Source organism: Somniosus microcephalus, unplaced genomic scaffold, assembly GCF_052327205.1.
Source record: "Somniosus microcephalus isolate GS21.2 unplaced genomic scaffold, FLI_Smic_1.0 unresolved_chr4, whole genome shotgun sequence".
In the NCBI taxonomy this organism is placed as follows: Eukaryota; Metazoa; Chordata; class Chondrichthyes; order Squaliformes; family Somniosidae; genus Somniosus; species Somniosus microcephalus.
The window spans coordinates 45,445,149-45,466,271 of NW_028225182.1; the positions used below are offsets into that span (position 1 = coordinate 45,445,149).

General features: G+C 50.5%; 1 protein-coding gene across 1 annotated transcript; it reads right to left on the reverse strand.

The window, feature by feature from the left end:
- Window positions 1-4,296: 4,296 nt before the first annotated feature.
- Window positions 4,297-19,981, reverse strand: LOC147090679 (uncharacterized). The gene is made up of 5 exons (XM_085977450.1): window positions 19,578-19,981; window positions 15,931-16,296; window positions 11,499-11,621; window positions 7,430-7,500; window positions 4,297-4,617 (listed from the first exon to the last, which is right to left on the reverse strand). The coding sequence occupies exons 1-5, from the start codon at window positions 19,642-19,644 to the stop codon at window positions 4,420-4,422; spliced, it is 825 nt and encodes a 274-aa protein (XP_085833576.1). The 5' UTR covers window positions 19,645-19,981; the 3' UTR covers window positions 4,297-4,419.
- Between the last annotated feature and the right edge of the window lie 1,142 nt (window positions 19,982-21,123).

A 21,123-nucleotide genomic window follows, 5' to 3' on the forward strand; every position in this document is an offset into this window, starting at 1 on the left:
ATCTTGCAATGAAGGCCAACATACCATTTGCCTTCCTAACTGCTTGCTGCACCTGTGTTTGCTTTCAGTGACTGGTGTACAAGTACACCCAGGTCTCTCTGTACATCAACAGCGTGATCACTGACACCCCCCCCACCCGTGATCACTGAGACCCCCATGAGATTCCCAACACCCCCCCCCACCAACCAATAAGATTATATAGAATTTACAGCACAGAAACAGGCCATTTGGCCCCTTAAGGTCTATGTTTACGCTCCACACGATCCTCCTCCTAGTACCCTTGTCCATCTAAAACCGTCAACATTTCCTTCTATTCCTTTCTCCCTCATTTGTTTATCCAGCTTCCTGAGATAACTCCCTCCCCCATGAGATTAATGAGATACCCTCTCCATTTAATTTCAAGAAAACAATTGCATGTGGGTTTTCCAGAGGGACTTTATTCAGCTGCTCCTTGCTCAAGGTTAGCTCACAGGTTAAACCTCTCGCCTCTGTGTCAAGAAGTCCTGGGTCCGAGCCCTGTTGCGGAGGTTGGGCGCACAGTCCGGGCTTATCGTCTCATACAATACAGACAGCGTCTGCAACGTCGAAAGCGCCGGCTTGCTGGAAGCGATGTTAAACCGTGGCCCAGAAATTCGGGTCTCCACGGGTGAGTACGCACGGGGTACTCACCCGTAGGCCCAACGGAAGTGCCGGTTTCCTGCATGCACTGTGCATGCGCGGGAAACCGGCACTTCCATTCCCCTGAAAGGGGTTCAGAGGTGGAATGCGTGCGCGGGAGAGGCAGCGCGTGCGCATCGAACTTACGTTTTTTTTCCAGGTTTTCCCGGGAGGGTAAGTCTCCAGAAGTTAGACATGTAAAAAGCAGTCGCAAGGCCTGCTTTTAACAAGGTAAGTGGTGAATTAATTAAAATTAAAACATTTTCCCACAGGCTTATTATTTTTAAATACTTTAAAGAAAGGTAAGTTTATTTTTAGTCCCGTTAGAAAATGTAATTAATTTTTTCAGAAATTTAAATTATTGTTTAAAAGTTATTTCATGTAATTTATAGTTATTATATGTTTAAAAAAAAAATAATTTGAAGTTTTAGTGATGTTTTGGGGCTTATAGTATTTATAGGTTTGACAGGTCTTCCTGTCAAACTTATGAATGAAGCATTCCCTGCTACCATTGGCTCTCCATGGCCCACGTGATCCCAGGGGACACTTCGAACTAACTGCGCCCCCGGGATACGCAAGCACTGCGCGCCGGCAGTTGGAGGAGGCCCAGGATCAGAATCCCACGGGGGCCCACAGCTCAACGACCGGTGCGGTAGGCAAGTGCAGGTCGGGGGCTTGCACCCGCGGGAAGCCCCCGACCCGAATTTCTGGGCCCAAGACTCTGATCCCGTCCGTATCAAAAGTCCCACAAGCCCTCTGGGCTCAACATAGATTTCAACAATTTCAGATCATAACCTCGGCATCTATATCTATATATCTACAGGAAAAGTTCTGATATCCGGCACCGACGGGTTGCCGATATATCAAAATTGCCGGACAGGCAAAGTCAATGTTGAAGCATACGGAGAGGAAAATCTCCGTATTTGACAACAAACACTGTTGCTCAGCAACAGCTCGTAAACGCTCGGCCCGTACCTTGAAGCGTCTCTGAAGCTGTTGCTAAGCTACAAAGACGCTTTCCAGAGCCTGCCTGTTAAAAGAATGCTAGGAGGTGAAAAAAAAACTAACCAAAACGGCTGCTGATTTCTGCCGTTAGAGCAAAGATTCCGGCCATACAACCTCCGGATAAACCAGTTTCCTGTATCTATATATATTTTTTTTATCCACACTTTTGTTTGGCCTTATTTCTTCTCCCCCACGTGGCAGCTGTCCTTCATTCTGCCAGCACAATTCACACCCCATCTAGAGCCATCCTTTGTTCCTTAACCTGCCCCATTTCCACCTCCTCTTGCCTTGAATATCTCTTAATGTCTCTCAATGTCTCTTAATCTCTCCTGCTTTCTATCCTATCACTGACCTTCCCTTTTGTTCCTTCATCCCCTCCCCCTTTCCCCTGCCCCCAAACCTGCTTTAAAATCTATTTCATTTCCTGCTTTTTTCGCCCAGTTCTGACGAATACTCAAGATGTGGCCTCACCAAGGCCCTGTACAACTGCAGCAAGACATCCTTGTTCCTGTACTCAAACCCTCTCGCTATGGTATGCTGGCCTTCGTAGCGAGAGGGTTTGAGTACAGGAACAAGGATGTCTTGCTGCAGTTGTACAGGGCCTTGGTGAGACCGCACCTTGAGCATTGTGTGCAGTTTTGGTCGCCTTATCTGAGGAAGGATGTTCTTGCCATGGAGGGAGTGCAGTGAAGATTCACCAGGCTGATACCTGGGATGGCAGGAATGATGTATGAGGAGAGATTGGGTCGATTGGGCTTATACTCGCTGGAGTTTAGAAGAATGAGAGGGGATCTCATTGAAACTTATAAAATTCTAACAGGACTAGACAGACTAGATGCTGGAAGGATGTTCCCAATGGCGGGGGAGTCCAGAACCAGGGGTCACAGTCTAAGGATAAGGGGTAAGCCATTTAGGACAGAGATGAGGAGGAATTTCTTCACCCAGAGAGTGGTGAACCTGTGGAATTCTCTACCACAGAAGGCAGTAGAGGCCAATTCATTAAATATATTCAAGAAGGAGTTAGATATATTTCTTAAGGCTAAAGGGATCAAGGGATATGGGGAGAAGGCAGGGACAGGGTACTGAATTTGGATGATCAGCCATGATCTCATTGAATGGCGGAGCAGGCTCGAGGGGCCGAATGGCCTACTCCTGCTCCTATCTTCTATGCTTCTATGTTTCTAAGGTCTTCGACCTGAAACGTTAACTCTGTTTCTCTCTTGCAAGCGGTTTTTGATCCTTGCCCAATTGCTAGACGGACAGTTCGAATCGCCCCCGCCTTACGAAAGTTCTATACCCGGGAATTATTATTCAGAGTGTAAATGGAATAAGTCACGGACAGGAATGCTTTGGTGAAAAATCAGACTTATATTTATTTTGTCTAATATACACTGGCTAAAACATGCACTACTAAACGAAATCACTGTCTCTGTGGAGAATAAAATTCAGATTACAAACAACATACATACAGTACAAAACTGGGGACTATAACAAGCAGTAATTCCCTTGTTGCTATGGTGGGCTCTAACTCCACCCCTACCAACGAATTACCCAGTCGCATAAAGCCCTTCGCCTGGCTGAACCAAACGAAGCTCCCACCCTCGGAATAGCCCAAAAACTTCACTTCTGAGAAAACTCTGAGCCCCTTACAGCTCACGGGTTACCGGCTTGGGACACTCGAGACTGTGCTTACCCCCACACGCGGTCGGTTTCGATCGCTCCGCTCGTCGGCTTCTCTGTTACTTCTTGTTAGTTTGATCTTGTTGGAGCCGGGAGCGAGTGAGAGAAAGAATGGTGGAAAAGAGTCTATCTTTATAGGAGTCTGGCTACCCCTATCTTTCTCGTCAATCTTTAAAATCCTTTTGTTTCTAAGCACTCTGGTGCTTCAATCAGTGATGGGTCGTCCTCGGACCCATGAGTATTGGATTAATGGCCCTAAGTCTGGGACATATCTTTCGGTCTTTGTGTTGGGGGGAAAAAAACTGGCTCCTCTTCGGCTGGCTGAGGCCAGTGGGTTCTTTGTTCTGCTTCTCTTCTGAGATAGAGGTGAGAAGTGCTTTTGCATATTAGAGTGGCTTAGAGTTCAATGGCCCCCCTTCCTTTTTCCAGGACTGTCGGGCGAACCCATACATTCTGGATGACTGACAGTTCTTTTGTCACAGCCAACTGCCATGCGTTCTCTGGAGTTTTAACGAACCAGTCCCCCACGCATTTGCACAGGGCGATCCCACCACAGGGAAAACACCCTCAGCCCATAAAGTCCACAAAAATATTCTCGACGGAGTCCATTCTTCAAACAGAGACTTTGCGATCTCTTCACTCTCCATGGATGCTGCCTGGCCTGCTGAGTTTTTCCAGCATTTTGTGCTGTTATTCCCACGGCACTAGTTGGTGGAAGAGTGGTGGAGATCTCTCAATGTCCAGGCTGTCCTTCCTCATTCAACCAGCAACACCCCAAAAAAAAAAACATCGCAATCTGTCGTTTGGTGGGATCTTGCGGTGTGCAAAATTGGTGGTCGCGTTTGCCCACAAAAATAAAATACTGGCTGCGCTTAAAAGGTACTTTAATGGTCGTGAAGTGTTTTGAGAAGCACGGAGGTTTGTTTTTGCACACGATGATGGCAATAATTGCCCACGTTACGGAGTTAGCCCTTGCTCTGAATGCTCGGACTGGGTGTGGTCCTTAATGTTACCCAGCAGGCGGGCGAATCCCATGAACTGGAGCCGAACTTCAGTTCCTTTCTCCTTTTCTTTTTATTAGGAGCCAATTAGTGTGTAGAAATCTTGACCGCACTCTGACGGACTGTGACGGATCATCGAGTAGATCTCGCGACTCCCAGATTCCGCTAGGCATTGAGCGGAGGCCGAATTGTCCGGGGGCACTGCGTACTCACTGCACGACGGTGTGCCAGACCCCCTTGCCTCATCGGCCTGGCACCGGTTCACCCTGAGAAGCTGGGCAGATCGCGCAGGCGTTAAATGGTTAATCACGCATGTTTACAAGCTGCCTACTCCGATGCTGCAGCGTGAGAATGTTATCACTTAGCCACAGAGACAGCAAAGGTCTCACGTCAGTGCAGGTGAGCAGACCTCAGATAGGAGCTGTTCCCTGAACAGGAAGGCAGAGCAAGTAATGCACTAACTATCACAGCAACAGACAGCTGGGACAGTTAGACCCTGAGCTTTTACAGTCAAACTCAGGCTCGTCCCTTTCTGTCCATCTCTACCTCTCTCTCTGTCTTTATCACTGTCTGTCTATCTGCACCTGCCCCGGGAGTGTTTGATGGGACAGTGTAGAGGGAGCTTTACTCTGTATCTAACCCGTGCTGTACCTGTGCTGGGAGTGTTTGATGGGACAATGTAGAGGGAGCTTTACTCTGTATCTAACCCATGCTGTACCTGCCCTGGGAGTGTTTGATGGGACAGAGTAGAGGGAGCTTTACTCTGTATCTAACCCGTGCTATACCAGCCCTGGGAGTGTGTGATGGGACAGTGTAGAGGGAGCTTTACTCTGTATCTAACACGTGCTGTACCAGCCCTGGGAGTGTGTGATGGGACAGTGTAGAGGGAGCTTTACTCGGTATCTAACCCATGCTGTACCTGCCCTGGGAGTGTTTGATGGGACAGTGCAGAGGGAGCTTTACTCTGTATCTAACCTGTGCTGTTCCTGCCCTGGGAGTGTTTGATGGGACAGTGTAGAGGGAGCTTTACTCTGTATCTAACCAGTGCTGTACCTGCCCTGGGAGTGTTTGATGGGCCAGTGTAGAGGGAGCATTACTCTGTATCTAACCCGTGCTGTACCTGCCCTGGGAGTGTTTGATGGGACAGTGTAGAGGGAGCTTTACTCTGTATCTAACCCGTGCTGTACCTGCCCTGGGAGTGTTTGATGGGACAGTGTAGAGGGAGCTTTACTCTGTATCTAACCAGTGCTGTACCTGCCCTGGGAGTGTTTGATGGGACAGTGTAGAGGGAGCTTTACTCTGTATCTAACCCGTGCTGTACCTGCCCTGGGAGTGTTTGATGGGACAGTGTAGAGCGAGCTTTACTCTGTATCGAACTGGTATATATCATTTTTTGTTTATTCGTTCATGGGATGTGGGCGTCGCTGGCAAGGCCAGCATTTATTGCCCATCCCTAGTTGCCCTCGAGAAGGTGGTGGTGAGCCGCCTTCTCCTTGAACGACTGCAGTCCGTGTGGTGAAGGTGCTCCCACAGTCCAGTTCAGGGGGGGGGGGGGGGGGGGGGGGAGGAGTTCCAGGATATTGACCCAGCGACGATGAAGGATCGGTGATATATTTCCAAGTCAGGATGGTGTGTGAGTTGGAGGTGAACCTGGAGGTGGTGGTGTTCCGCTGCGCCTGCTGCCCTTGTCCTTCTAGGTGGCGGAGGCCACGAGTTTGGGAGGTGCTGCCGAAGAAGCCTTGGCGAGTCTGTCTGTCTGTCTATGTGCATCTCGCCCCGTACTTTCTACTTCTCTGTCTCTCCCTGTGTCTGTCATTCCTTGAATTTCGAATGGCTGCAAACGCTGATTCAACGGAATCTCTCAACACACGCCCTTCCCCGCCATGTAAATAGGGCTCGGAGACAGAAAAACAACCGGAGATATCCCCAAATCCCAAACAACAGCACTTATGATACAAGGGCTGCAAAGAAATAAACTGCTGGCTCCAGGATCTCAGGAAATGTATCGCCTGAAATAAATGATCAGTGAAGAGCATTGAAGCAAATGGTAAAAATTGGTCGAGAGGGTGGGGGAGAGATCAATCTATATCTGAATAGGCTTCTACATAGAAACACAGAAGATAGGAGCAGGAGTAGGCCATTCGGCCCCTCGAGTCTGCTCCGCCATTTAATGAGATCATGGCTGATCATCCACATTCAGTACCCTGTCCCTGCCTTCTCCCCATATCCCTTGATCCCCTTAGCCTTAAGAAATATATCTAACTGCTTCTTGAATATATTTAATGAATTGGCCTCCACTGCCTTCTGTGGTAGAGAATTCCACAGGTTCACCACTCTCTGGGTGAAGAAATTCCTCCTCATCTCTGTCCTAAATGGATTACCCCTTATCCTTAGACTGTGACCCCTGGTTCTGGACTCCCCCATCATCGGGAACAGCCTTCCTGCACCTAGTCTGTCCAGACCTGTTAGAATTTTATAAGTTTCAATGAGATCCCCTCTCATTCTTCTAAACTCAGAGAATATAAGCCTAATCGACTCAATCTCTCCTCATACGTCATTCCTGCCATCCCAGGATCAGTCTGGTGAATCTTCGCTGCACTGCCTCCATGGCAAGAACATCCTTCCTCAGATAAGGCGACCAAAACTGCACACAATACTCAAGGTGTGGTCTCACCAAGGCCCTGTACAACTGCAGCAAGACATCCTTGCTCCTGTACTTGAACCCTCTCGCTACGAAGGCCAACATACCATTTGCCTTCTTAACCACCTGCTGCACCTGCATGCTTACCTTCAGCGACTGGTGCACAAGGACACCCAGGACTCGTTGCACTTCCCCTTCTCCCAATCTATTGCCGTTCAGATAGTAATTTACCTTCCTGTTTTTGTCACCAAAGTGGATAACCTCGCATTTATTCACATTATTCTGCATCTGCCTAATCGCTCAACCTGTCCAAATCATACTGGAGTTTCTCTGCATCCTCCTCACAGCACACACGCCCACCCAGCTTTGTGTCGTCTGCAAACTAGGAGCAAAAGCCCTTCACCTGTACCTGAACAGCCCTCTGTAAACAGGAAGACAAACTTGCCTTGTTCTTCGGCAATGGTCGGGCGCAATGTTCATCAGCTTCTCCAGCGTCCTGCGATTCTGATCTCACTCCTGCAAGAATTGTAAAAATATCAGTAGACAGGAATGAACGCAAGGGTGGGGGGAGGAGGCAAAGGCCATTGAGGGGGGGTCTTCGCATCCGCCCCTTAAAACAAAGTCCCGCACAGTTTCAACAGCTCCCGAATCTTCCCTAACTCAGCGTAGGGCTGGACAGAAGAAGCAATGGCGTGGCAGCATGAGTTTTGGAACAGGAGGAGGCCATTCAGCCCCTCGAGTCAATTCGATCATGGCAGGTCTGTATCTGGCCTAAAAGGCCCATAGGTTAGAAACATAGAAGCAGGAGTAGGCCATTCAGCCCTTCCAGCCTGCTCCGCCATTCAATATGATCATGGCTGATCCTCTATCTCAATACCATAATCCCGCTCTCTCCCCATACCCCTTGATGCCTTTTGTGTTTATAGAAACATAGAAAGGAAGGGGAGGACCGCTGGGGTAGAACGAGTCAGCGACAGGTCAGTGAGTCTTTACCTTCAACACCTTGAGGATGGAAGGAGCACGGAGAGTGCGTACAATGATTGGCGTGATATCTGGAGTTCAGGAGCAACAAGAGTGGAAGATTCAGAGAGGGACTGATCTCAGGAGTGTCAATATAAAAGAGAGAGAGAACGCAGCCTGTTGGAGCAGAGATACGGGCTGCAGAAATTGGATCCAGCACCTTGGTTCTAACAGCTAAATTATTGACATCACTTCCACCTGAGGTTGGGATTGGAGGACACTGCAGAGGGAGCTTTACTCTGTATCTAACCTGTGCAGTACCTGCCCCGGGAGTGTTTGATGGGACAGTGTAGAGGGAGCTTTACTCTGTATCTAACCCGTGCTGTGCCTGCCCTGGCAGTGTTTGATGGGACAGTGTAGAGGGAGGTTTACTCTGTATCTAACCCGTGCTGTACCTGCCCTGGGAGTGTTTGACGGGACAGTGTAGAGGGAGCTTTACTCTGTATCTAACCCGTGCTGTACCTGCCCTAGGAGTGTTTGATGGGACAGCGTAGAGGGAGCTTTACTTTGTATCTAACCCGTGCTGTACCTGCCCTGGGAGTGTTTGATGGGGCAGTGTAGAGGGACCTTTACTCTGTATCTAACCTGTGCTGTTCCTGCCCTGGGAGTGTTTGATGGGACAGTGTAGAGGGAGCTTTACTCTGTATCTAACCGCTGCTGTACCTGTCCTGGGAGTGTTTGATGGGACAGTGCAGAGGGAGCTTTACTCTGTATCTAACCCGTGCTGTACCTGCCCTGGGAGTGTTTGATGGGACAGCGTAGAGGGAGCTTTACTCTGTATCTAGCCCGTGCTGTACCTGCCCTGGGAGTGTTTGATGGGACAGTGTAGAGGGAGCTTTACTCTGTATCTAACCCGTGCTGTACCTGCCCTGGGAGTGTTTGATGGGACAGTGTAGAGGGAGCTTTACTCTGTATCTAACCCGTGCTGTACCTGCCCTGGGAGTGTTTGATGGGACAGTGTAGAGGGAGCTTTACTCTGTATCTAACCCGTGCTGTACCTGCCCTGGGAGTGTTTGATGGGACAGTGTAGAGGGAGGTTTACTCTGCATCTAACCCGTGCTGTACCTGCCCTGGGAGTGTTTGATGGGACAGTGTAGAGGGAGCTTTACTCTGTATCTAACCCGTGCTGTACCTGCCCTGGGAGTGTTTGATGGGACAGTGTAGAGGGAGCTTTACTCGGTATCTAACCCGTGCTGTACCTGCCCTGGGAGTGTTTGATGGGCCAGTGTAGAGGGAGCTTTACTCTGTATCTAACCCGTGCTGTACCTGCCCTGGGAGTGTTTGATGGGCCAGTGTAGAGGGAGCTTTACTCTGTATCTAACCTGTGCTGTACCTGCCCTGGGAGTGTTTGATGGGACAGTGTAGAGGGAGCTTTACTCTGTATCTAACCTGTGCTGTACCTGCCCTGGGAGTGTTTGACGGGACAGTGTAGAGGGAGCTTTACTCTGTATCTAACCTGTGCTGTACCTGCCCTGGGAGTGTTTGATGGGACAGTGTAGAGGGAGCTTTACTCTGTATCTAACCCGTGCTGTACCTGCCCTGGGAGTGTTTGACGGGACAGTGTAGAGGGAGCTTTACTCTGTATCTAACCCGTGCTGTACCTGCCCTGGGAGTGTTTGATGGGACAGTGTGGAGCGAGCTTTACTCTGTATCTAACCCGTGCTGTACTTGCCCTGGGAGTGTTTGATGGGACAGTGTCGAGGGAGCTTTAATCTGTATCTAACCCGTGCTGTACCTGCCCTGGGAGTGTTTGATGGGACAGTGTAGAGGGAGCTTTACTCTGTATCTAACCCGTGCTGTACCTGCCCTGGGAGTGTTTGGTGGGACAGTGTAGAGGGAGCTTTACTCTGTATCTAACCCGTGCTGTACCTGCCCTGGGAGTGTTTGATGGGACAGTGTAGAGGGAGCTTTACTCTGTATCTAACCCGTGCTGTACCTGCCCTGGGAGTGTTTGATGGGACAGTGTAGAGGGAGCTTTACTCTGTATCTAACCCGTGCTGTACCTGCCCTGGGAGTGTTTGATGGGACAGTGTAGAGGGAGGTTTACTCTGTATCTAACCCGTGCTGTACCTGCCCTGGGAGTGTTTGATGGGACAGTGTAGAGGGAGCATTACTCTGTATCTAACCCGTGCTGTACCTGCCCTGGGAGTGTTTGATGGGACAGTGTAGAGGGAGCTTTACTCGGTATCTAACCCGTGCTGTACCTGCCCTGGGAGTGTTTGATGGGCCAGTGTAGAGGGAGCTTTACTCTGTATCTAACCCGTGCTGTACCTGCCCTGGGAGTGTTTGATGGGCCAGTGTAGAGGGAGCTTTACTCTGTATCTAACCCGTGCTGTACCTGCCCTGGGTGTGTTTGATGGGACAGTGTAGAGGGAGCTTTACTCTGTATCTATCCCGTGCTGTACCTGCCCTGGGAGTGTTTGATGGGACAGCGTAGAGGGAGCTTTACTCTGTATCTAACCGCTGCTGTACCTGTCCTGGGAGTGTTTGATGGGACAGTGCAGAGGGAGCTTTACTCTGTATCTAACCCGTGCTGTACCTGCCCTGGGAGTGTTTGATGGGACAGCGTAGAGGGAGCTTTACTCGGTATCTAACCCGTGCTGTACCTGCCCTGGGAGTGTTTGATGGGCCAGTGTAGAGGGAGCTTTACTCTGTATCTAACCCGTGCTGTACCTGCCCTGGGAGTGTTTGATGGGCCAGTGGAGAGGGAGCTTTACTCTGTATCTAACCCGTGCTGTACCTGCCCTGGGTGTGTTTGATGGGACAGCGTAGAGGGAGCTTTACTCTGTATCTAACCTGTGCTGTACCTGCCCTGGGTGTGTTTGATGGGACAGTGTAGAGGGAGCTTTACTCTGTATCTATCCCGTGCTGTACCTGCCCTGGGAGTGTTTGATGGGACAGTGTAGAGGGAGCTTTACTCTGTATCTAACCCGTGCTGTACCTGCCCTGGGAGTGTTTGATGGGACAGTGTAGAGGGAGGTTTACTCTGTATCTAACCCGTGCTGTACCTGCCCTGGGAGTGTTTGATGGGACAGTGTAGAGGGAGCTTTACTCTGTATCTAACCCGTGCTGTACCTGCCCTGGGAGTGTTTGATGGGACAGTGTAGAGGGAGCTTTACTCTGTATCTAACCCGTGCTGTACCTGCCCTGGGAGTGTTTGATGGGACAGTGTAGAGGGAGCTTTACTCTGTATCTAACCCGTGCTGTACCTGCCCTGGGAGCGTTTGATGGGACAGTGTAGAGGGAGCTTTACTCTGTATCTAACCCGTGCTGTACCTGCCCTGGGAGTGTTTGATTGGAGAGTCTCAGGAGCAAGAACCCCTGCTAATTTTTGCTCGTTTCACACCCAAGTGTCCTGAGGGTAATTGTCGAATACCGAACTATGGCCAAATTGAGAGAAACCTATTGAGCACAAACCAGGAATGGACCCTGGGCACTGACGTCCGTAAGTAATGTGACAATTGTACAACCATTTACTGGCGGGCTTTACACACCAGGTGGCCTGTTGCCTTTAACCAGGAGCCACATTATACACGACATGCACAGGAGGATCCCAGGGATGAGCAGAGCTGACAGTCTCCAGTACGTATTCCTGGAAAGATCAGGTGATCTTTCATCTGAAAGAGACAGAATCTTTGCGTTAAATGACAATTCACGTCAACAACAACAACTTGCATTTCTATAACGCCTTTAATGTAGCAAAACGCTCCAAAGCGCTCAACTAGAGCGTGATCAGTAAAAAGGTATTTGACACCAAGCCACAGAAGGAGATGTCAGGGAAGATGACCAGATGCTCGGTCTGAGGTAGGGTTTAAGGAGCATCTTAACGGAGGAGAGAGAGGTAGAGAGGTGGAGCGGTTTAGGGAGGGAATTCCAGAGCTTACGGCCCAGGCCACCAATGGTGGAGCGACTAAAATCGAGGATGTGCAAGAGGCCAGATTAGGAGGAGCGCAGAGATCTTGGAGGGTTGTACATAAGAACATAAGAAACAGGAGCAGGAGTTGGCCATTTGACCCCTCGAGCCTGCTCCGCCATTCAATAAGATCAAGGCTGACCTTCTACCTCATCTCCACTTTCCCGCACTATCCCCATATCCCTTAACATGCAAATATCTATCGATCTCAGTCTTGAATATACTCAATGACGGAGCCTCCACAGCCCTCTGGGGCAGAGAATTCCAAAGATTCGCCACCCTCTGAGTGAAGAAATTTCTCCTCATCTCAGTCCAAAATGGCCGCCCCCTTATTCTGAGGGGTCTGCAGGGCTGGAGGAGGTTACAGAGGTAGGGAGAAGCGAGGCTGTGATGGGAACAGAAATTAAGGCTGAAGAGTTTAAAATTGAGGCGTTGTTGGGCCGGGAGCCAGTGTAGGTTAGCGAGGGACAGGGGGTTGATGGGTGAACGGGACTTGGTGCGAGTTAGGATACGGGCTTAAGATTCACAGAGTAATGTAGCTCACCTCCCGCCCCCTTCAGTTCAACCAAGTCCTGATCGGTTAACAATCCTACTGGCACTCTCAATCTGGAGAGCATGTTGGGGGAGGTGTGGGAAGGGAAAAAGCGAAAGGCTGGCTAGAACATAAGAAATAGGAGCAGGAGTAGGCCAATCGGCCCCTCGAGCCTGCTCCGCCATTCAATAAGATCATGGCTGATCTGATCCTAACCGCCAATCTACTATCACAGAACCATCTCCTGAATCTAACAGAATTAGACACACGAAATAGGAGCAGGATCAGGCTACACGGCCCCTGGGCCCACTCCGCTAACCACAGGGCCATGACCGATCCGAACCTAGACTCATGTCCAAATTCCTGCCCGCTCCCCGTAACCCTTAATTCCCTTTACTTCTAGGAAACTGTCTATTTCTGTTGTAAATTTATGTAATGATGTAGCTTCTACAGCTTTTTGGGGCAGCATATTCCATGGACCTACCACCCTCTGAGTGAAGTAGTTCCTCCTCATCTCAGTTTTGAAAGAGCAGCCCCTTATTCTAAGACTATGCCCCCTAGTTCTAGTTTCACCCATCATCGGGAACATCCTCCCCGCATCCACCCGATCCAACCCCTTCACAATCTTATATGTTTCAATAAGATCGCTTCTCATTCTTCTGAACTCCAATGAGTAGAGTCCCAATCTACTCAACCTCTCCTCATATGTCCATCCCCTCATCCCCGGGATTAACCGAGTGAACCTTCTTTGTACTGACTCGAGAGCAAGTATGTCCTTTCTTAAGTATGGACACCAAAACTGTACGCAGTATTCCAGGTGCGGTCTCACCAATACCTTGTACAACTGAAGCAATACCTCCCTATTTTTATATTCTATCCCCCTAGCAATGAAAGCCAACATTCCATTGGCCTTCTTAATCACTTGCTGCACCTGCATACTAACCTTTTGAGTTTCGTGCACCAGGACCCCCAGATCCCTTTGTACTTCAGTACTTTCCAGTTTCTTGCCATTAAGATAATAACTTGCTCGACGATTTTTCCTGCCAAAGTGCATAACCTCACACTTTCCAGTATTGTATTCCATCTGAGTGGAAACATCGATTGCTGATTCATGCCAAACCCAGACGCCTGAGCTGCCAGTCACGGCTCAGTGGGTCGCACTCTCTCCCCTCTGAGTCAGAAGGTCGTGGGTTCGAATCCCACTCCAGAGACTTGAGCACTAAAAACCCAGGCCGACACTCCCAGTGCAGCGCTGAGGGAGCGCCGCACTGTCAGAGGTGCCGTCTTTCGGAAGAGACGTTGGCCCGTAATTTCCGATAGGAGGCTTCCTGCATCCTACGAACCTACCCGAGGGCTCCAGAGCTGCGGACACTTCCGCTCCTGGGCCCCTTCACAGTCGAAAGGCACAGGGCCCAGGTATCACAGGCGGTTCGCAAGCGTCCCTGGGATCACGTGGGCCAGGCCAGCCAATAGGAGAAGGGAATCTCCCTTCATACTTTTGACAGATAGACCTGTCAAAAATATAGAAACATAGAAGATTGGAGCAGGAGTAGGCCATTCGGCCCCTTGAGCCTGCTCCGACATTCAATGAGATCATGGCTGATCATCCAAATTCAGTACCCTGTCCCTGCTTTCTCCCCATACCCCTTGATCCCTTTAGCCTTAAGAAATATATCCAACTCCTTCTTGAATATATTTAATGAATTGGCCTCCACTGCCTTGTGTGGTAGAGAATTCCACAGGTTCGCCACTCTCTGGGTGAAGAAATTCCTCCTCATCTCAGTCCTAAATGGCTGACCCCTTATCCTTAGACTGTGTACGGAGATAGGGAGAGGCGAGGCCATGGCGGGAACAGAAAACTGAATGGAGATCACCTCAAAAACACGCTAAAACAATAAATACATTTTTAAAAAACCGTCACGTTTTTAAAGTGAGTTAAAATTACAATAAATTAAATATGTTAAACAAAAATTAAACTTTTTGAACAAAATTAAAGTTTTTTAAAGGGCTAAAAATAAACTTAAGTTTTCTTAAAGTATTTTTTAATTATAAACGAGTGAAAACATTTTTAAAAACTTTTTTCAACCTGCTTGTACTAGTTGTGAGATTTCTAAGGGTCTTCAGTGGGTGGAAGTTGTGCAGAAAGCGGAATCCCCGCCCCCCCCGCAGAGGCCCTTCTCAAGGGCAGGCGTCCGATCTGTCAAGAGCATTCTTGACAGATCGGAAATGCCGGTTTCCAGCGCACACGCTTGGCGTACCCGAGACCGGCATTTGCGATGTCCCTATGGGTATGTACACAGCTCGTACACAACCGTCGGCATCGGAACATTCGGGCCGTTAAGCCAAGAACAGGGGAGTTCTCCCCGGTGTCCTGGCCCGACATTTAATCGCACAACCAGCTTCGGTAAAATAAATTATCTGGTCATTTATCTCACTGCTGTTTGTGGGAGCTTGCGGTGCTCAAATGGGCTGCCGCGTTTCCTACAGTACAACACTTCAAAATAACTTTGTTGGCTGTAAAGGGCTTTAGAAACATAGAAGATAGGAGCAGGAGTAGGCCATTCGGCCCCTCGAGCCTGCTCCGCCATTCAATGCGATCATGGCTGATCATTCAAATTCAGTACCCTGTTCCTGCCTTCTCCCCATATCCCTTGATCCCTTTAGCCTTAAGAAATATATCTAACTCCTTTTTGAATATATTTAATGAATTGGACTCAACTGCCTTCTGTGGTAGAGAATTCCACAGGTTCACCACTCTCTGGGTGAAGAAATTCCTCCTCATCTCTGTCCTAAATGGCTTACCCCTTATCCTTAGACTGTGACCCCTGGTTCTGGACTCCCCCGCCATCGGGAACATCCTTCCTGCATCTAGTCTGTCTAGTCCTGTTAGAATTTTATAAGTTTCAATGAGATCCCCTCTCATTCTTCTAAACTCCAGCGAGTACAAGCCCAATCGACACAATCTCTCCTCATACGTCATTCCTGCCATCCCAGGTATCAGTCTGGTGAATCTTCGCTGCACTCGCTCCATGGCAAGAATATCCTTCCTCAGATAAGGCGACCAAAACTGCACACAATACTCAAGGTGTGGTCTCACCAAGGCCCTGTACAACTGTAGCAAGACATCCTTGTTCCTGTACTCGAACCCTCTCGCTACGAAGGCCAACATACCATTTGCCTTCTTAACCGCCTGCTGCACCTGCATGCTTACCTTCAGCGACTGGTGCACAAGGACACCCAGGTCTCATTGCACTTCCCCTTCTCCCAGTCTATTGCCATTCAGCTAATAACCTGCCTTCCTGTTTTTGCCACCAAAGTGGATAACCTCGCATTTATCCACATTATACAGCATCTGCCATGCTTCTGCCCAATCGCCCAACCTGTCCAAATCATACTGGATCATGAAAGGTGCTATATTCCCTTCCCTTCCCTTCTTCCTTTGCCCTTGTTTGTGGCTAGAATTACGGAAGAGCGATAATACCTGGTGAGTCGATGATAAGGATTGTCCCAGTACCCTGTATACGTTGGATTGGAGGCGGCTTTTCTACCTGCAGGTGACAGTAATAAGTCCCGTTGTCCTGCAGCTCGCTGTTTCTGATCTGTAAAGTGGAGGATGGAGTTTTCCGATTGATGCTGATGTTAAACCTGCGCTCTGCGGTAACCTGGGAGCAATTCTCCGCTTCTATGATCTCACAGCGAAAGAGTGTGGCACTTTCATTTTTCCATTCGATGAACACTTCTTCCGAGTTGACTGGGATATTAAAGCTGCAGCTTACAATCACATCTGCCCCTGGCTTGACGGTGAGAGATGGGGGCGATTGTGAGACCGAGAACTCGGCCTGGGCACCTGAAACAGCAAAAGTAAAAGTTTTCTGTCAAGGTATTGGTGAGACCGCACCTAGAATACTGCACACAGTTTTGGTGTCCATACTTAAGAAAAGACATACTTGCTCTCGAGTCAGTACAAAGAAGGTTCACTCGGTTAATCCCGGGGATGAGGGGATGGACATATGAGGAGAGGTTGAGTAGATTGGGACTCTGCTCATTGGAGTTCAGAAGAATGAGAGGCGATCTTATTGAAACATATAAGATTGTGAAGGGGTTGGATCGGGTGGATGCGGGGAGGATGTTCCCGATGATGGGTGAAACTAGAACTAGGGGGCATAGTCTTAGAATAAGGGGCTGCTCTTTCAAAACTGAGATGAGGAGGAACTACTTCACTCAGAGGGTGGTAGGTCCATGGAATATGCTGCCCCAAAAAGCTGTAGAAGCTACATCATTACATAAATTTAAAACAGAAATAGACAGTTTCCTAGAAGTAAAGGGAATTAAGGGTTACGGGGAGCGGGCAGGAATTTGGACATGAGTCTCGGATCGGATCGGACATGGCCCTGCGGGTAGCGGAGCGGGCCCAGGGGCCGTGTAGCCTGATCCTGCTCCTATTTTGTGTGTCTAATTCTGTTAGATTCAGGAGATGGTTCTGTGATAGTAGATTGGCGGTTAGGATCAGATCAGCCATGATCTTATTGAATGGCGGAGCAGGCTCGAGGGGCCGACTGGCCTACTCCTGCTCCTATTTCTTATGTTCTTATGAACTTAGGCAAGAGCTCATCCAAAACTCTACCGCCCGTGTCCTGACTCGCACCAAGTCCCGTTCGCCCATCGCCCCCTGTGCTCGCCGACCTACATTGGCTCCCGGTTAAGCAACGCCTCGATTTCAAAATTCTCATCCTTCTTTTCAAATCCCTCCATGTCCTCACCTCCCCTCCCCATCTCTGTAACCTCCTCCAGCCCTACAACCCTCCGAGATCTCGGCGCTGCTCCAATACTGGCCTCTTGAGCATCCTCCATTTTAATCGCTCCACCATTGGCGGCCGTGCCTTCAGCTGCCCGGGCCCTAAGCTCTGGAATTCCCTCACTGAACCTCTCTCTCTTCCTTTAAGATGCTCCTCAAAACCTCGTTAACCAAGTTTCTGGCCATCTGCCTGATCATCTTATATGGCTCGGTGTCAAATTTTGTTTGATAACGCTCTCCTGTGAAGCACCTTGGGACGTTTTGCTACGTTAAAGGCGCTATATATAATTTTTGCTGTTCAAGTAACTATTGATTTATTGGCCAGTCTTACTAGAAGGTAAGATCCTTGCCCGATTCCCATCATGCACTGGGGAGCCTTACTTTGAGACCATGAGGTAGATTTTCAACTTGGCCCCCGGGCATAAATTACCATGTTGTGCAGTAGCGGTTGGTTGTTGAAACCATTCAAGGGGGCTAGAGTACAAAGGGGAGGAAGTTATGCTTCAGTTGTACAGAGCCTTGGTCAGAACCCATCTGGAGTAACTGTATTCCGTTCTGGGCACCGTACCTCAGGAAGGATATACAGGCCTCAGTGGAGGATCTAGTACTGAGAGAGCAGGCGGGGGCCTCAGTTTAACATCTCATCCGAAAGACAGCACCTTCGTTCCCTCAGTACTGACCCTCCGACAGTGCGGCGCTCCCTCAGTACTGCCCCTCCGACAGTGCGGCGCATGCTCAGTACTGCCCCTCCCTCGGTACTGCCCCTCCGACAGTGAGGCGCTCACTCAGTACTGACCCTCCGACAGTACAGCGCTCCCTCGGCACTGCTCCTCCGACAGTGCGGCGCTCCCTCAGTACTGCCCCGCCGACAGTGCAGCGCTCCCTCAGTATTGCCCCTCCGACTGTGCGGCGCTCCCTCAGTACTGCCCCTCCGACAGCGCAGCGCTCCCTCAGTACTGCCCCTCCAACAGTACAGCGCTCCCTCGGCACTGCTCCTCCGACAGTGCGGCGCTCCCTCAGTACTGCCTCGCCGACAGTGTGGCGCTCCCTCAGTACTGCTCCTCCGACTGTGCGGCGCTCCCTCAGTACTGCTCCTCCAACAGTGCAGCACTCCCTCAGTACTGCCCCTCCGACAGTGTGGAGCACCCTCAGTACTGCCCCTCTGATAGTGCGGCGCTCCCTCTACCGCCCCTCCGACTGTGTGGTGCTCCCTCAGTACTGCTCCTCCGACAGCGCAGCACTCCCTCAGTACTGCCCCTCCGACAGCGCGGCGCTCCCTCAGTACTGCCCCTCCGACAGTGCGGCGCTCCCTCTACCGCCCCTCCGACAGTGCGGCGCTCCCTCTACCGCCCCTCCGACAGTGCGGCGCTCCCTCTACCGCCCCTCCGACTGTGCGGCGCTCCCTCAGTACTGCTCCTCCGACAGCGCAGCACTCCCTCAGTACTGCCCCTCCAACAGCGCGGCGCTCCCTCAGTACTGCCCCTCCGACAGTGCGGCGCTCCCTCTACCGCCCCTCCGACAGTGCGGCGCTCCCTCTACCACCCCTCCGACAGTGCGGCGCTCCCTCTACCGCCCCTCCGACTGTGCGGCGCTCCCTCAGTACTGCTCCTCCGACAGCGCAGCACTCCCTCAGTACTGCCCCTCCAACAGCGCGGCGCTCCCTCAGTACTGCCCCTCTGACAGTGCGGCGCTCCCTCTACCGCCCCTCCGACTGTGCGGCGCTCCCTCAGTACTGCTCCTCCGACAGCGCAGCACTCCCTCAGTACTGCCCCTCCGACAGCGCGGCGCTCCCTCAGTACTGCCCCTCTGATAGTGCGGCGCTCCCTCTACCGCCCCTCCGACTGTGCGGCGCTCCCTCAGTACTGCTCCTCCGACAGCGCAGCACTCCCTCAGTACTGCCCCTCCGACAGTGCGGCGCTCCCTCTACCGCCCCTCCGACACTCCCTCTACCGCCCCTCCGACAGTGCGGCGCTCCCTCTACCGCCCCTCCGACAGTGCGGCGCTCCCTCAGTACTGCCTCGCCGACAGCGCGGCGCTCCCTCAGTACTGCTCCTGCGACAGTGCGGCGCTCCCTCAGTACTGCACTGGGAGTATCAGCCTAGATTTTTTGTGCTGAAGTCTCTGGAGTGGGGCTTGAACCCACAACCTTCTGACTCAAGAGATGAGAGTGCTGCCCACTGTAAATCCTCCTGCCCCCCGACAAACTCCAAATGCAGTGCTAAAATTCAGATTAAAACAAAAAAGGTGCAAGTCTTACAGATCGAGATTAGTGAAACTGTTTAACAGGGAGGGGATGTGAGAGCAGTCGATTTAGAATCAGACCGTATCCCTACCTTGAGGATCGAGGGCTAAGCAGCTGAACAGGGCGATGAAAGCCCGCAGGACAGCCTCACAGGTCATCTCTCCTGGCCTGGTGAGCAGGGATGGCTTCTCTTGTTTCCTGACCTCCTGTTTTGTCGCCCTGTCGTTGGATCTCTACGTTCCTTGCCCCAGGTCGCGGAGAGTGTTTAAAAGCCCTGACTCTGTCTTCCAACGCCTGCGTCTTTCGTCGCCTGCAGCCTTATAGGATGTTTGTGGTTCTTTTGAAGCAAGACTTTCCTTGCTGTCTCAGGCTGTGAGAGGGGGAGATCGGAACAGGTGTGGTCAGAACTTCACCACAGCCATCAGCAGCTCGAAGGCAGGGGGCGGATGGCGCGAGCTCCAGGTAATATGCTTGAGGTTGGAACTGCCGGTCAGTCTCTGCCTGGTTTCACAGAAAAGGATTGGTCACTGAGGTTACATACCAGGAGGTGACAGTACATAGAATTACATAGTAGTTATAGCACAGAAACAAGCCATTCGGTCCAACTGCTCCATGCTGGTGTTCACATAACATAGAAACATAGAAGATAGGAGCAGGAGTAGGCCATTCGGCCCCTCGAGCCTGCTCCGCCATTTAATGCGATCATAGCTGACCATCCAAATTCAGTACCCTGTCCCTGCTTTCTCCCCATACCCCTTGATCCCTTTAGCCTTAAGAAATATATCTAACTCCTTCTTGAATATATTTAATAAGTTGGCCTCAACTGCCTTGTGTGGTAGAGAATTCCACAGGTTCACCACTCTCTGGGTGAAGAAATTCCTCCTCATCTCAGTCCTAAATGGCTTACCCCTTATCCTTAGACTGTGACCCCTGGTTCTGGACTCCCCCGCCATCGGGAACATCCTTCCTGCGTCTAGTCTGTCCAGTCCTGTTAGAATTTTATAAGTTTCAATGAGATCCCCTCTCATTCTTCTAAACTCTAGCGAATATAAGCCTAATCGGCCCAATCTCTCTTCATACGTCATTCCTGCCATCCCAGGTATCAGTTTGGTGAATCTTCGCTGTACTCCCTCCATGGCAAGAACACCTGTCCCTGCTTTCTCCCCATATCCCTTTAGCCTTAAGAAATATATCTAACGCCTTCTTGAATATATTTAATGAATTGGCCTCAACTGCCTTCTGTGGTAGCGAGTTCCACATTCTCACCACTCTCTGGGTAAAGAAGTTTCTCCTGAATTCCCGATTGGATTTATTAGTGACTGTCTTATATTGATGGCCCCTAGTTTTGGATTCCCCACGAGTGGAAGCATTTTACATAAGAACATAAGAAACAGGAGCAGGAGTAGGCCAATCGGCCCCTCGAGCCTGCTCCGCCATTCAATAAGATCATGGCCGATCTGATCCTAACCGCCAATCCACTATCACAGAACCATCTCCTGAATCTAACAGAATTAGACACACGAAATAGGAGCAGGATCAGGCTACACGGCCCCTGGGCCCGCTCCGCTACCCACAGGGCCATGACCGATCCGAACCTAGACTCATGTCCAAATTCCTGCCCGCTCCCCGTAACCCTT

Excerpts from the sequence above, each read along its gene's own strand:
- LOC147090679 (XM_085977450.1), bottom strand. The coding sequence starts at position 19,644 with ATGACCTGTGAGGCTGTCCTGCGGGCTTTCATCGCCCTGTTCAGCTGC. Across the intron at positions 11,622-15,930 it reads CCTTATCATCGACTCACCAG|ATGAAAGATCACCTGATCTT; the intron begins GTATTATCGCTC and ends TGTCTCTTTCAG. Across the intron at positions 7,501-11,498 it reads TAAAGGCAACAGGCCACCTG|GAGTGAGATCAGAATCGCAG; the intron begins GTGTGTAAAGCC and ends CAATTCTTGCAG.